This window comes from Panthera pardus, unplaced genomic scaffold (assembly GCF_024362965.1).
Source record: "Panthera pardus isolate Hobbes unplaced genomic scaffold, ASM2436296v1 HiC_scaffold_24, whole genome shotgun sequence".
In the NCBI taxonomy this organism is placed as follows: domain Eukaryota; kingdom Metazoa; phylum Chordata; class Mammalia; order Carnivora; family Felidae; genus Panthera; species Panthera pardus.
In genome coordinates this window covers 61942140-61959187 of record NW_026526810.1, presented here as the reverse complement: position 1 = coordinate 61959187, position 17048 = coordinate 61942140, and the positions used below count along the sequence as shown (strand labels likewise).

The window sequence follows — 17048 nt, the reverse complement described above, 5'->3', positions numbered from 1 at the left end:
AGACACTACTTCAGATCGTCGTCGCTTTCAGTCTTAACGTCTTTTACTCCAGCGCGACCCCGGCTGCCACAGCAACACACTTCACCACTTTCACTTTGTGGGGGGGCCCCCCTTTCCGAGGCACTTGACACTTTCCTCAGACCGCATTCCAATCTCGAGCGCGGGGAGTTCGCGGAAGTACCTTGCCTCATTTCCGCCTCGCAAAGCGATTGGCCCAAGAGTCCTTCCCTCGGGTTTGAGCCCACAGCTCGCGCCAAGACCCGGCGCGCAGTGATGACGACATCGGGCCGCGGCGGCGACGACTGGGAGACTGGGAAGGCTTCCGGGGCCGGTCTGGCCGCTGAGAGCCGCTGTCATGGCGGCCATTCTGTGGGGCTTCTTTTTCGTCCTTCTGCTGTTGCTATCAGGGGATACCCAGAGCTCGGAGCTGCCTGGGGCTACGGCCGATGGGTCAGGAGGGATTGGGGTCGGCATAGGAGATCGCTTCAAGATTGAGGGACGTGCGGTTGTTCCAGGGGTGAAGCCCCAGGATTGGATCTCGGCAGCCCGAGTGCTGGTAGACGGAGAAGAGCACGTCGGGTTCCTTAAGTGAGCATCCTGTGGGCAGCGGGAAAGAGGTTGGCGTGGAAGCCGGAAGGGAATTCCCTCTAGGAGAGCCAGGTGTCAGGAGCTGACGACGTCGCTGTCGGAGGGTGAAGGGGCGGGCGCCGTTAGCGGTGTGTGCTGGGAGACCTTGGGGGGGGGGGGCAACCCGACGCTTTTCCCCCCCGTTTCCCCCTCACTCTACTCCCTGGACCTCGGAAATGAGGATGGCAGGTGCTTGCCCCCGGGCCAGCGCAGTGGGGTCAGTTTTCTTCAATTCCATTTTTGCCACATACGGGGTCGACCTCTCTTGGGCACTGGGGACAGGTGGGCCCCTTGTTTGTCTCATGCTGAATTCTTTGCATCTCATCTAGCTTCCATGGAATCTGGCCTTTTTTTTTTTTTTTTGCATTCGTTTCAGTCTTTTGGCAGCTTGATTTGTGTAGAAAGATGCTAAAAACAAGTGGGAATTCTCAAAGCCCAAAGGGACTTCTATGATGGCAAAGATGGGAGGCTAACGTTGCCGCTTCTCAAATTAATGGGCCCTGAAGTCCCTAATCAAAGCACCGGTTTTTTTTGCCTGGAGGTGGGATTGTTGTTCTTTTTTTTACAGTTGAATTCATCGAGGGATTTGCAACATTACACTTGCTGGTATTTATGTGAGACTGGGGTTTCTCTACATTTGCTTATAAGCTTCTGTCTTTTCTAGCTATTAGCAGAATAGGATTTCAGCCTATATTAAAGGACCTGGTGAATTTATTAGCACTCCAGTTTTGCAGCAGCCTGCTTTTCAGATGTTTAGGCACAAATGTGATGTTTTGTATCTTTCAATCGCTTCTTGGGAGGTGAAACTACAAACTGAAAGAAAATATTTAGGAAAGGAAATGTTTCTCTGATAGGTTTGTCCATCAGCAAATGATATTTGAAACCCAGACAACTTAAATGTGGACACTTCTAAATCTGATTTGCAGATATTCAGATCATCCAGGTGCTGTTGAATGAGAATTTGAATCCCAGATTAATAGATAATGACAACAAGGTTACAATCAGTATTTTGATGCTATTTGTCTTTGCGAATCTGGTATTCTTTAGAGTTTGCCCTAAGTAATGATGTTTTAATGAAAAAACTCTCTTAAGCCTTGGAAAACTAGCCTAAGTTGACCATTTGGCTTCTCTTTTCTGCAGTATATAATTACTTTAAAAACCATAAAATTTTTTTTTAATTTTAAAATAATGTGTATGCTGTGGCACCTGGGTGGCTCAGTTGGTTAAGCCTTGGACTCTTGATCTCAGCTCAGGTCTTGATCTTATGTTTTTTTAGTTCAAGCCTGGCATTGGGCTTCACACTGGGCTTGAAACCTACTTAAAAAAAATTAAAATATGTATAAATATTCTGTTTATTGAAGAAAACATAACAAGTTAGGGGTAGCAAGCCTTAACATTTTGTTGTATATTTTGCAGTCTTTTTGTAATCATATGACCTGTTTTTAATAGTAAAATATATAGTACTTTGTAACCTGTTTTTTTTTTTTTTCCGGTTAATATTTTGTGAGCAGCTTCTGATACCATTTCATGTTCTTCCATTTGTATGTAGAAAGCTTAAAATTAATGTGAGGAGCTTATGGTGGGAAACTTGTCCAAAGAGGGATAGGTAATTTTTCTTGTACATGTTATGCATAACTAGCATGCAGTTTTATGTTTGTTGGAGGTGGCATCGGTCTTGGCTAATGGAGATGAGGGGAGTTTTGACTGAGGATGCTTCGTGCCACTTCTTGCTCTCATCACTGTGTACATAAATCATAATCTATTTAGACATCTTCTTTTTGGGGTCATTTAGGTAGTTTTCAGTTTTTTGACATAGTAAAATTCTGCACGATACTTTTTTGGAACTTTTTATTATGGAAAATTGGAGGCATACGCTAAAATAAACAGTAGTTTAGTGAATACTTAGGTACACATCCCAGTCTACCATTTTTTTTTAGTGTCTCCTCTGTACTTAATTTTTTTCCCTGGAATATTTAAATATGACCCTAAACACCATATAATTTCACGTGAAAAAACATAATTATGTGTCTCTAAAAGATAAGGGCTTGAAAAAACCCCCACAATACTATTACTGATTTAATAAAGTAAATAATAGTGCTATAACTTCATCTAATACCTCGTTCATTTATCTGAAAAATGCTTTTATGTATTTAAATCAGGATCCAACAAGGCTTACATATTGCAGAGTCCATTTGTAAAACCAAGTTTTAAAATTTCATTATAAAATTTGTATATTATCTTTCTAAAGTAAAATATTTACTGTAGGTTGAAAAATAGATTTGCTTTTTCCTTTGGGCAGTTCTGTTATTTGCATTGCACAGTCATTGCTTTAATTAATTTTTTCTGGACCTAGAAAAATGCTTTGAAATTTTGTTCACTGAGGGTCCTGTGAAGAAGCAGAAGATACACTCAAATTAGAATAATTCCAGGAAAGTCGAATGAAAGGATTAAACAGTATAGTCGTGGTGTAGGGAAACCAGATTTTACAGTACTCTAGAGTTTACAGCCTCAAGGCTATTATCACCTCTGAGCTTGAAGGATGTAGGGGAAGTAAAGTTTACTGGGACGTAGAAGAAAGGACTGCCTTGAGAGGAGCAGTGTCACTTGACAAAACAAGTCACAGGTGGCTTCTCAGGGAGAAAGCTGGGGAAAAATATGCTAAGCTCATGTTCTTTCTTTCCTTCCTCCAGTCTGCAAAGAGAAGGGTGGAGAGTGGGTCCGAAGGGCAAATGAAAGACATCCAGCCCAGTAATAAGTGAACTTGATGTTTTACTTTTTTTTTTATGTTTATTTATTTGAGAGAGAGTGGGGGAGGGGCAGAGAGAAAGAGAATCCCAAGCAGGCTCCACAATATCAGCACAGAGCCCGACGAGGGGCTTGATCCCACAAACTGTGAGATCATGACATGAACTGAAATCAAGAGTTGGACGCTTAACCGACTGAGATTCCCAGGCACGCTGGTGTCTTTATTTCGATTCTGTTTTAGTTTAGTTTGTATTTTGAAGTAGCAAGGAATATGTTTTCCTCTTACATTTTAGTAAATATTGTGCATGTTGCAGAATCAATTACTGCTTTAGCTTTGAGAGAGTCTAATGATTTAAGAAAGATTATTTAATATATTATGCTGAGAATTATCTGATAAAGCCAATCCTTTTAGGATCATTTGTTTCCTAAAACAGAAACTTCTTTTTCCTCAGAATGTCAGTTTTCATTATCAAAACAAATTAATTTTGATCTATGAACCTGAAATTATCAGCTCTTGATGGGATGGTTTTCTAAGTCTAGAAGACTTAGAAGAAATCATTAAGGAAAAGGCAGGTGGTTTTAACTACATAAACATGTTAGACTTTTAAAAAAAAATTTTTTTTTAACGTTTTATTTATTTTTGAGACAGGGAGAGACAGAGCATGAACAGGGGAGGGTCAGAGAGAGGGAGACACAGAATCTGAAACAGGCTCCAGGCTCTGAGCTGTCAGCACAGAGCCCGATGCGGGGCTCGAACTCACGGACTGCGAGATCATGACCTGAGCTGAAGTCGGCCGCTTAACTAACTGAGGCACCCAGGCGCCCCTGTTAGACTTTTATATATCCAAACTAAAGTAACCAAAGTAGATGGGAGCTATTTGTAACAAGTGGAACAAATGGTACTTAATACCCCATTTTTTAGAAAGAAAGACAACAAAATGCAAACAAAAACTAGAAAAAAAAGCCATTTATTTTTAAAAATCAATTAATTTATTGTTTAATATACGTCCAAGTTAGCATATAGTGCAACAGTGATTTCAGGAGTAGATTCCTTAATGCCCCTTACCCATTTAGCCCACCCCGCCTCCCACAACCCCTCCAGTAACTCTCTGTTCTCCATATTTAAGAGTCTTTTATGTTTTGTCCCCCTCCCTGTTTTCGTATTGTTTTTGCTTCTTTCCCTTATGTTCATCTGTTTTATATCTTAAATTTCTCATATGAATGAAGTCCTATGATATTTATCTTTCTCTCACTGGCTAATTTCGCTTAGCATAATACCCTCTAGTTCCATCCACGTAGTTGCAAATAGCAAGATTTCATTCTTTTTGATTGTTGAGTAATACTCCATTGTATATGTATATATATACCATATCTTCTTTGTCCATTCATCTATCAGTGGACATTTGGGCTCTTTCCATACTTTGACTATTGTTGATAGTGCTGCTGTAAACATTGGGGTGCATGTGCCCCTTCAAAACAGCACACATGTATCCCTTGGGTAAATACCTAGTAGTGCAATTGCTGGGTCGTAGGGTAGTTCTATTTTAATTTTTTGAGGAACCTCCATACCGTTTTCCAGAGTGGCTGCACCAGCTTGCATTCCCACCAGCAATGCAAAAGAGATCCTCTTTCTCTGCATCCTCACCAACATCTGTTGTTGACTGAGTTGATAATGTTTGCCATTCTGACAGGTGTGAAGTGGTATCTCATTGTGGTTTTGATTTCTATTTCCCTGATGATGAGTGATGTTGAACATTTTTTCGTGTGTCGGTTGGCCATCTGGATGTCTTCTTTGGAGAAGTGTCTATACATGTCTTTTGCCCATTTCTTCACTGGATTATTTGGGTTTTGGGTGTTGAGTTTGATAAGTTCTTTATAGATTTTGGATACTAACCCTTCATCTGATGTGTCATTTGAAAATATCTTCCATTCCGTCAGTTGCCTTTTAGTTTTGCAGATTGTTTCCTTCGCTGTGCAGAAGCTTTCTTATTTTGATGAGGTCCCAGTAGTTCATTTTTGCTTTTGTTTCCCTTGCCTCTGGAGACGTGTTGAGTAAAGTTGCTGCGGCTGAGGTCAAAGAGATTTTTGCCTGCTTTCTCCTCGAGGATTTTGATGGCTTCCTGTCTTACATTTAGGTCTCTCATCCATTTTGAGTTTATTTTTGTGTGTGCTGTAAGAAAGTGGTTCACGTTCATTTTTCTGCATGTCTGTGTCCAGTTTTCCCAACACCAGTTGCTGGAAGAGACTGTCTTTATTCCATTGGCTATTGTTTCCTGGTTTGTCAAAGATTAGTTTGTGGGTCCATTTCTGGGTTTTCTATTCTGTTCCTTTGATCTGAGTATCTGTTTTTGTGCCAGCCATTTTTTTTTTAATTAAGAAGTTGTTGCAGGGTATTGCAAAATGGGAACCCTAATACTGTAGTAATAATGTAAAGTGGTAATTTCCCTTGAATGAAGATATGGCTTCAGAATTGGAACTGTGTTCCTGTTATATCACTGTCGCATAGAAGGAATTAGAAGTATTTTCTATGTCAGGATTCTTTGCTCCTGTGGAGTGCTCTGGGCTATTTTCAGAAGTCTGGCAGTGTGATTATGGAAGCTGAAGTGTAGGGACAATTCTTGCCAGTTTTTTGTGGGGTTTTGTTTGTTTGTTTTTTCTTTTGCTAATTGCTCTGAACGTCATTTTGGGGGGAGTTGATTTAGGAGTTAACATGATTTAAAAGAAGAATACAAGCTATTGATCCAAAGTGTCTAAATACGATTTTCATTTTTCTAGGACAGATGGGAGTTTTGTGGTTCATGATATACCTTCTGGATCTTATGTAGTAGAAGTTATATCTCCAGCTTACAGGTTTGATCCTGTCCGAGTGGATATCACTTCAAAAGGAAAAATGAGGTAAGGGTACCTGATGTAGTTTTTACTAAAGGATAGACTACTGAATACCTCCTATATTCCTTTTGGGTTTTATAGTTAGGATTGAAAAGTTTTCTCATTTAAACTACAGGTATTCCTTAAAACAATTAAAATATCCTTATATTGTTTTTAATTAAAAAATTTTTCTCACTCTGTTCCCCCTAAAATATCCTTATATTGATATGTGTGTGTGCGTGTATGTGTGTGTGTGTGTGTGTGTGTGTGTGTGTGTGTGTGTTTTGAGAGAGAGGATGCAAGTGAGCAAGAGGCAGAGAGAGAGAGAGAGAATCCCATGAGGGGGCAGAGAGAGGGGTGGGGGAGAGAGAGAGAGAAAAGCGGCTTTTACCCAAAGCAGGGCTGGTGTTCACCTGAAGCAGGCTCACCTGATTGGGACTCAAACTCACAAACTATGAGATCGTGACCTGAGCTGAATGAAGTCAGATACTTAACGACTGAGCCACCCAGGTGCCCTCCTTATATTGTTTTAATCTGTGCATTGATAATATTATAAAGTTGAACTTCCTCCTTCTCTGCTTTAAAATTTATTTTAAAGCTCCTTTATATGAGTATATAGAGAAGAGGCAAGATTACCTACTATGAGAGCAAAAGCCCTATAGAAGTTGTAATTGAAATGGGATTCCTAAAGTGGGAAATAATTTAACTTTTCTAAATTAGAAATATTAATCGTCCCCTGTTTCTCACTGGGATATTTTCATAATACCCTTAATACCTATGTAATAGTTGTATTGATCTAGAAATTTCTACAGTTCGTTCTTTCTGAAATATTTAGTGTGCAGTGGAAATTTGGTTTTATTTGAGAAAACTGATTATATTGTAAGTTTATATCTATGTGAGGATCATGATAAGAAGAGAAGAAAGGGCAGTATCAGAGGCTGGCAGACTAGGAAAAAATTTCAGAATTTCTAAGTAGATGAACACATGCTTTGAAGTTGAGGAGAAAAGAATGCTGGACAAATTCAGGCTGTGTGTGGAATACCACAAATCCATTTGCAGTTGGAATCCGTTGTATAGATGTCCACAGTGTTCAGATTCCTTCTGTTGTAACTCCAGTTTATTGTTTTATTTTTTTTTTTTATTGTCCCATGCCAGTAGTTGTCTCTTTGGCCTAATGACCAGGAAATATATGAAACAATTTTATTTATTTGCTTTTTTTTTCTAGCTTTATTGAAGTATGATGGCACATATGAAAGAATTTTGAGTGGTTATGTCTCTTCTTTGCAAAATAACTCTTTGTTGCAGTAATAAAGCACAGGTCTCGCAAAGGCAAAAATAATTTTGGGGTTCGAGGAACTCTGTTTTATGACTGACCTTTTTGGTATATGTTCCAAAAATATTTAGGTTGATTTGTAGAGACTCCAAGTTGAGCTGATCTAATAGAGATATGTTCAGTTAGTACCATAATATTTACATTGGCATTAATGTTTATGCCTAAAATGTTTTCTTCTTTCTTTGCCTTTTTTGGTTTTTTATGGACATTGAAAGTTTGAAAAGTATAATATGTAAATATGGTATAGTTCACATAGAGTGAGCCACACGTAGAACTGTCTCATCCTTTATATCAGCTGAATATTAGTCCATTGATGCTGATGCCCATTAATGGACAGGTAGGGGTTTTTTTCTCCTCTTTTAACATGTGTGGTGAACAGAGATGATTATTTGGTAGTAATTTAAATTCTTGACATTATCATGAAACTAATGATGCCACTAAGAATACATTCTTTAAAAACAAATTACTTTCCCCCCATTTGAAGTTAAATTGTTGTCTTAGAATAGTCTAGTTTGTCCAAATTCTAATCGTATTTCTTGCTGTTGGCTATTTAGAGCAAGGGTGAAGCTTGAACTGAAGGTAATGTCTTGTAAATATGTTTATAAATATTTTTTGATAGAATAAATGAATTGTTTCAGAGTAGATGAACCTTATTAGGTATCAAATTTCTCATGTCTTAAAGGCATAAAGATTTTTAAGGAAATATATAGGTAAAATTCTAATGTTAAATTTAAACTTTAAAGGACTTATGACTTTGTATATATTTTAGAATTGGAAGCTTGGAGATGGGTGGGTGTGTTGATTGCACTATACTTATATGCACATTTAAGTTTTTTTTTTTAATATTGAAAACAGTACTGGAGGAAATGAGTTGTTAAAAGGGGATATTTGTCTGTTAACACCTATAATTTTTATTTACTTTTGCTCTGAATTTTGCATTAAGTAGTTTAAGCAAATAGAAATATTTTTCTGTATATAAAGTTTTTTGCTTTTTGCTTTGGGTAAAGAGTACTTCCTGCTTTAGCATTTAAGGACTGGTTGCAGCAGTGGGATTCATATTCTCAGTTCCATTCCTGATGATTGGATGCCTGAAGCATAGGTAAAAAAACGAGGCTCTTATAATTTTAATAATTGGGGGTGGAACAAAATAGAGAGCAGAGTGGGATTCATATAAAATCCTCATATTCTTGACCAATATTTTGTAAGCATGCATGGTAACATGACAGACATTTCCTTTTAAATATATAGCTCCCAGAAGAGCAAGGGAAATCCCTGGGGGACAAACCATAAACCACTTTCCTACCTGGGGGTTTTGATATTCTAACCAAAATGCTTAGATTTTATTAGCAGTATGTAGGTAAGAGGTAAGCCTTAGGCTTGCTTTGGGCGAGAATTAGATCTAAGACTCGATTCCCCCTTTGACTCTTGGCATTAAAATCCACTAGTCTCCCAATCTAGCCCTGGCCTTTTGAAGGGGAAAATCTCTCCTGAAATTTGATAGTCACAGTCCTCCCTCACTGAAATTTGCGGTGTGAACTTATTACTTCCTGCATGATCCAGAAACTTTCAAGCTGTGCAATTAACAAGATCATCCCTGGTCATAATCCTGAACTCCTGGTGAAGACAAATGCATAAACTCTCTGTAGGGAGATATTCTCTTTTCAGGCCCACACATAAATAAAATTATCAAATACCCAAGAAAACAATGTACATTGAGTCAGCAGATGAATTAGATATATAAGAACCTTATATAACAGGATTATTGGATATGGACTATGAAATAGTTTAAAGTATATTTAAAATGCCTAAACAAATAAAAGATCTATTGTTGTAAGAGTAAGATACTACAAAAACAGACCATTGATATTTGAAAAAGAATAAAATAGAACTTCTACAATAAATACAGGCTTTGGAATACAAAATTCAATGCATATGTTAAACAACTGAACAGAGGTTTGGTGAACTGGAAGACAGATAGGAAAAAAGTTACCCAGAATACAGTACACATAAAGGAATGGGCACTGTGAAAGAATTTAACAAGATGCAGAGTAAAAAATGAAAAGGTCTAGAGGCACCTAGGTGGCTCAGTTGAGTGTCCGACTTTGGCTCAGGTCATGAACTCACGGTTCGTGAGTTTGAGCTCCACATTGGGCTTGCTGCTGTCAGGCTGTCAGCCTGTCAGCTCAGAGCTGGCTTTGGATCTGGTCTCCCCCCTCCCCTCCCCTGCTTGTGCTCTGCCAAAAATTTAAAAAAAGAAAGAAAGAAAAAGTTCTAACTGGTGTCAAATAGAAGTTCAGGGAGGAAATGAGAGAGAAAAGAGGAGGTAGTTTTCAAAAAGTAGACTGGAACATGTATGAACATGTTGAGAGTTTCGATTAAAATTAGTGACATCTCGGGGGCGCCTGGGTGGCGCAGTCAGCTAAGCGTCCGACTTCAGCCAGGTCACGATCTCGCGGTCCGTGAGTTCGAGCCCCGCGTCAGGCTCTGGGCTGGTAGCTCGGAGCCTGGAGCCTGTTTCCGATTCTGTGTCTCCCTCTCTCTCTGCCCCTCCCTCGTTCATGCTCTGTCTCTCTCTGTCCCAAAAATAAATAAAAAACGTTGAAAATTAGTGACATCTCTGGTGAAAATGTAGTGTTACCTATGGTACTTTTGCAGGACTTTCTTAAATCATAATTTTTTTCTGCAAAATTTTAGACTTAAAAATTGGGTGTGCTCATTAATGCATATCTCAGACAGCCAAAGAAATAAAATACAACATTTTTGTATATTTATAACAAAATTAATTTATTATTAAATATAATCAAAGAGCTTTAGAGTTAGAAGAATTCTAAAAGAGCTTTTGATATATCCAGAGAAGAACTTGTCTAGCCCCACAGGACTAGGTAATAACAAGAGTTACAGCTAGAAACTAAGTCTCTCTCTCTCTCTACATTTTGCTAAATATTTTAGAAATACAGATAAAGCTACTTTAATCCAATTTTTAAGATCAAAAGTTTAGATGCCAAAGCATTTTAGAAAAATGGTAATTTTAAAGGTAATTATAAGGCATTGTTAATATAAGCAGTTCTTTTAACTAGTAATGTTTTTGATAAAATTACTGATGCTTTTTTCATGTTGCTTCATCAGAGCAAGATATGTGAATTACATCAAAACATCAGAAGTGGTCAGACTTCCCTATCCTCTCCAAATGAAATCTTCAGGCCCACCTTCTTACTTTATTAAAAGGGAATCGTGGGGCTGGACAGACTTTCTAATGAACCCAATGGTATGTATCAGGCTACAGTTAAACATCTTTACAAATCTCTAATTTGAATCTAGGAATTTGAAAATTTCTAGCCCCTCTGAGAAAGAAAGCTGAGGTCAGATTGTTAGATGAAAGGATAATTGTGAAGTTTATTGATTTCATAAAAATAGTAGCTTTAGGAATACTAATGAAAAGAATATGGTGAGAATTGCACAATAGATTTGATATTGAAATGTGCAACAGGAATGGGATAAATACTTATTTATGATGAAATGTTTTAAAATTTAAATGGAATAAGAGTATGTGGTAAGTCCCATGGAGTTAGCAGTCTCATCCTTCATACTACCTGCATGTAAGCTCACTGATGAATGTGCCATCATTTATTAATCAGCTACTATTGATGGCTTGAGTAAGGGTCTTTCTCCTTTTTTCACATGTGTGGTAAACAGAGAATTTTTTCTGTGGTAATTTAAATCCCTGGTATGAAGTGCTCGCTTCGGCAGCACATATACTAAATCCCTGGTATGAAAATGATGTTATGGTATCCATTAATAATAAATCACTAATAGAATACATTCTTTAGAAACAAATTGACTTTTTTTTCCTGCTTCTGGAAGTTGAATTATTATCTTGTAATTGTCTAAGTGGTGATCATAGTCCTTGCTGATGGCTATTTAGATCACAAACAGGAATATTTGGGGACTGTACATTTTTTGAGAGGAATAAATAGTGCCTAGAATCTGCTATCAGGAGTAAAGAAGCAGGAAGGTAGAGTGGATAGGAGAAACCAGCAATGAGGTTCCAAAGTTTATTGAGAAATAGATTCCATGTTCTCATTTCTGAAATTCATGGAAACATATACAGTGCTGAAGCTTCTAGGTCATTTTTCAAAACTAGTCACCTAGTACTATATTGCAGTCTTGAGAGAATGTACATTAAACGGGCAATATAATATTTTCTTCAAGAACCATAAAGTCATCTGGAAAGAGACCAGCTGGGTCGCTATTCCCAATGCCAGACTGCAAATTGAAGAAAGTGAATAGATAGTTACGTTTGCAAATGGTTTGTGTTAAAACTGTAAGCACAAATATAAAGCGAGGTGTCTATAAATTCCAAATCCACATAGATAAGGCTCTTCTCTACAGTAGTCAGACATTGATTAGCGCCTGTATCATACAGGCTGAATGAGTAGATTTGAGGTGGTGCTGCTAGGTTTATTCTATATATAACATATGAATCTTTAATTTCATCATGGGTTGTTAAATGCAGATTTTATTCTGCCGTTACAGGGGAAAAACATTTTCTGGATTTCTTTTTTTCTTCCATAGGTTATGATGATGGTTCTTCCATTACTGATATTTGTGCTTCTGCCCAAAGTGGTCAACACAAGTGATCCTGACATGAGACGGGTAAGGTGATTGCCCCCACTGTGAATTTTTGAACCATATTCCAATGCCTGAATCATTCACTGTGGCTGAATGGCTTTGATTTTTTAGCTTTATCCTAATTCCCAAGCCAAATTCATTCAGAGGTTGTATTAATACAGTATTATGTTCCTGGTATTAGTTAGTTGTTTCCATTGGACCAGATAAATTCAGTTGGTTCTGCCTGATAAAAGCCTGGGTCTCTTCGTACAGCTAAAACACTGCTTAGTACTGCTCTCTTTGTGCCTCACTTGTTAAATAGTTGAAATGCATAATAATCCTGGTAGTCCAATCCAAATAGTTTGCAAAATGATAGCTTCTTACAATTTACCTTTACTTTACAAAACTCTTCAGAGTACACATTTAGTTTATGTGTTCAGACACACACGCACACAAATTTGGATAACCAAGGGAAGAAAATAGAATAGCGACTTCCAGACTCTTTACCCCCAAATTATACTGGTTTGGCAATGGGCAGAGGATTGCCAAATAAGATGCTTCAAATTTAGTGCCACTACTTTGTGTCTCTGAAATACTGGCTTCCATAAAATCTTCAGAATTTTTTTTAAACCATTGTTTTTCTTCCACCTGGAAATGATTAACAAATACCTCCTGAGTTCTAAGTTTTTCCACTGTATGTAATATATTGATGTGTTGACACCTTATTTTTGCTGAATGAGCATTTATTAATCAATGTTTAGGTTATGGATACTGGGGATACAAAAATGAATTGTATATCATCCCTGTTGCCAATGAGTTCAGAGTCAAGAGTAGGAAATAGCATGGCTTTATAAAATACTTTCTCTTGCTGTCAGAGGATTGTGGGTGTATGGGTGAGGGAGTGTATTTGTGTTTTAAATGGGAAAATAAGATATGCATAAAATAAATAAAAATACTTGCTGAGGTAGTAGGTGATTAAGTTCTGTAGAAGGCAAGGCATTTTATTCCAAGCTGGAACAGCAGAAAAAGCTTCATGATTAAAGAAAGTTTTAAGATATTTCATAATGTCTCATTGCCAAATTTGACATCTTTGCTTCAGTGTTGGTCAGAAAGTATACATCCTATGTAATCCTGGTATCTGTTAAGCCAGGTAACTCTCTGTGGCATCAATAGAAGGAAACATTAGAGGTCACATTGGATTAAAAGTTCATTCCTTGCAAAGTGCTTTGCACATAGTAAGCAGTATAAAAAGTTCTTTATTCAAGAGCTTCAGAATTGAACAGATTAAAACATAGATTTGATGATATATTTTTGCAGGGTCTCAAGACTTGTTACAATATATATTTGATTATGAGGGCATGTTAACTTTTTTTTCGGGGGGAGCATGTTAACATTTTTGATTTATGCTTATAATGTTTCTTTTCCTGTCCATATCTGTAAAAGCACATTCTCCTTGAGAACCCATGTATAAATTCTACCTTTGGAGAGAAAGCCTAAGCTAATATCCTAGTGGTGTCCAACTTTACATGAGAGATAATATAATATTTGCTATTTTTTCCATGTGTGAACTAATACTATTTTAAGTTCATTTTTGGAATGTTACACAAAATTCATATGTAGCATATATTACATCAATATTGTTGAAGGTAGAACAATACTTTATTGATTGTTGGCTAAATAGAGAGAGGACAAAACCTCAAAATAAAAGTGCCAGATCCTTATGAGGTCCTGCCAGTGACTTGTTTGTAACATTTTTATTGCTGGCTTTAGATGCTGTTAAGGTCCATAGTAGTATTCATAGATTTACTACTAAGGGCCTTAGGAATTAAGTGTTGGAAATGCTGTAGTTATTTTCCGAACTTTTCTAATAGCCTTGATATATAATTAAAGATTGATACTCTTTTTTTAAATGATTTTTTATTTATTTGAGAGAGAGAGTGCGAGCAGGGGAGGGACAGAGAGAAAATCCCAAGCACGCTTTCGTGCTATTAGCACAGAGCCCCACACAGGGCTCAGACTCACAAACCATGAGATCATGATCTGAGCTAAAATCAACAGTTGACCACTTAACTGACCGAACCCCCCAGGCACCTCTGATATTCTTATTTATATGCATTTAAAGAAAGCATGAGTTTAAGAAAACACTCATTTAGGGGCGCCTGGGTGGCCCAGTAGGTTAAGTGTCCAGCTCTTGATTTCGGCTCAGGTCATGATTTCACAGTCATGAGATCGAGCCCCCTTAAGAGTCTCTCCCTTTGCCTCTCCCCTGGTTGTGTTCACACTGTCTCTCTCTCTCTCTCAAAAGGTAAAAAAAAAAATTTAAAAAGGAAAGAAAACACCCATTAAAACAGTAAGAAAGCATTTTTATTTATTTATTTATTTATTTATTTATTTATTTATTATTATTTAATGTTTATTTTTGAGAGAGAGAGAGAGAGCGAGTGAGCAGAGGAGGGGCAGAGAGAGAGGGAGACACAGAATCCAAAGCAGGGTCCAGGCTCTGAGCTGTCAGCACAGAGCCCAACATGGGGCTTGAACTCATGGACTGTGAAATCATGACCTGAGCCAAATTCGGCTGCTTAACCAACTGAGCCACCCAGGCGCCCCAGAAAGCATTTTAATCAGAAAACATAAAATAACGGGCACCTGGGTGGCTCGGTTGAGTGTCCACCTCTCAATTTTGGCTCAGGTCATAATCCTAGGGTCATGTGATTGAGCCCCATTTCAGGCTCAGCACTGAGCATGGAACTTATGGGACCTGCTTAGGATTCTCTCTTCCTTTGCCCCTCTCCCCACTTCATGGTGTCTCTCTCTCTCTCTCTCTCTCTCTCTCTCTCTCTGTCTCTCTCTCTCTCTCTTTCTCTTTCTAAAATTAAAAAAAGAAAAGCATAAAATGAGATGACAGGAATATGGTCACATATAATAATAGAAAGTACTGTTTATGAAAACATAAGCCAAATCAAACCCTAGGCAAGATTTATTGGACATTTATTAAAGGATCACAATGCTTAGTAGTATAAAGGAGGTATGAAACATGGTTTCTAAAAGGATACAGGAGTGCTGATTCATAGGGGCACATGTACCCCAATGTTTATATTTATAGCAGTGCTATCAACAATAGCCAAATTATCAAAAGAGCCCAAATGTCCATCAACTGATGAATGAATGAATCAAAAAGATGTGATTTATATACACAATGGAATGCCACTCAGCAATGAGAAAGAATGAAATCATGCCATTTGCAACAACGTGGATTGAACTAGAGGGTATTATGCTAAGTGAAATAAGTCAGTCAGAGAAAGACAGATATATGTTTTCACTCATATGTGGATCCTGAGAAACTTAACAGAAGACCATGGGGGAAGGGAAAGGGGAAAAATAGTTTCAAACAGAGAGGGTGGCCAACCATAAGAGACTCTTAAATACAGAGAACAAACCGAGGGTTGATGGGGGGAGTGGGGGCGGGCAGGGCTTGGGGAGGTGGGGAAAATGAGTGATGGGCATTGAGGAAGGCATTTGTTGGGATGAGCACTAGGTGTTGTATGTAAATGAAGAATCATGGGAATCTACTCCCAAAGCCAAGAGCACACTATGTACACTGTATGTTAGTTAACTTGACAATAAATTAGGTGAATGAAAGAAAGAGAAAAGGAAGAAAGAAAAAGAAAGAAAGAAGAAAAGAAAGAAACATGGTTTCTGAAGTCCTATTGGGTATAACATTGCTGAGAACCAGTAGCTCCTACTTGTTCTATTCCTCTTCTTCCTTGATGGAAATATTAGTTGTTAAATGACTTGAAGGATCCCAGTGCCTTTTGTATTATTGTACTTTGTCTTCTTGCAGGAGATGGAACAGTCAATGAATATGCTGAATTCCAACCATGAACTGCCTGATGTTTCTGAGTTCATGACAAGACTCTTCTCTTCAAAATCATCTGGCAAGTCGAGCAGCGGCAGCAGTAAAACAGGCAAAAGTGGGGCTGGCAAAAGGAGGTAGTTGGACAGTCCAGAGATAGCATTTGCACAGACATGGCCACACTGGGTGACATCCAAGCCTTGAGGGAAAACCGTGAAGCAACTACCTGTAAACTTGAGTCATCCTTAAAGTTGATCTCTTATAACTGTTGTGTGTGGTAATTCTTTAGCACGTGTTTTGTACTTGGTACACAAGAAAACCCAGCTTTCATCTTGTGTCTGTATTAGGTCAATATTGATGTCACTGAATTAATTACAGTGTCCTATAGAAAATGACATTAATAAATTATATGAAGTTCTATACATTATGTATATTAAAATGTCTTAATCCAGAGATAGAATTATCTTGTCATTTCTTCTTTACTTGATGTTTCTTTTATTCCAGACAGCTTTGTTCTTTCATTATATGAAGCTTGAAATTGATCTTTCCTATCTAAAAAGAAGTGGTTGCTATTTTTAGAGCAGCATGAACCATTGGGTTTTTTAATGGCCAGACCTTGAAGATTATCAGCCCTGCCCTGCATTTAACATTTCCTGATGTTTGAGGTCGAACCAAATTCTGATGTCTTAATTTGTGTTATTACAGTTAGTTTCAGAGTATGGATATATGAATTAGAGTAGATGTTACCAGTTTTTAAGTTTTTGTTGCCATCATTGGGATTCATTGAGTATCAGCTATGTGCTGTACTTCAAGGAGGGATTCAGAGATGGAGAATGTCAGTGGCTGTCCTCAACAGAGCTTATTATGGAAAGAGGAAGCCCAAATAGTAACAGGGAATGCGTAGCCAGGGGAAGGAAGTGCAGCAGTAGGAGAGCCTTTTGGAGACTAAGGATGGAAAATCAACCTTAGAGCTCCATGTTGTAACGTTGGTAGTGTAGCACAGGTACCTTTTAA

At 37.9% G+C, this 17048-nt stretch overlaps 1 protein-coding gene across 1 annotated transcript; it reads left to right on the top strand.

Moving 5' to 3' along the window:
* Nucleotides 1-296: 296 nt before the first annotated feature.
* On the top strand, nt 297-16487 carry EMC7 (ER membrane protein complex subunit 7). The gene is made up of 5 exons (XM_019435316.2): nt 297-588; nt 6148-6267; nt 10700-10838; nt 12146-12226; nt 16023-16487. Exons 1-5 carry the CDS (start codon nt 356-358, stop codon nt 16173-16175), a joined length of 726 nt encoding a protein of 241 aa, XP_019290861.1. The 5' UTR covers nt 297-355; the 3' UTR covers nt 16176-16487.
* The last annotated feature ends 561 nt before the right edge of the window (nt 16488-17048 follow it).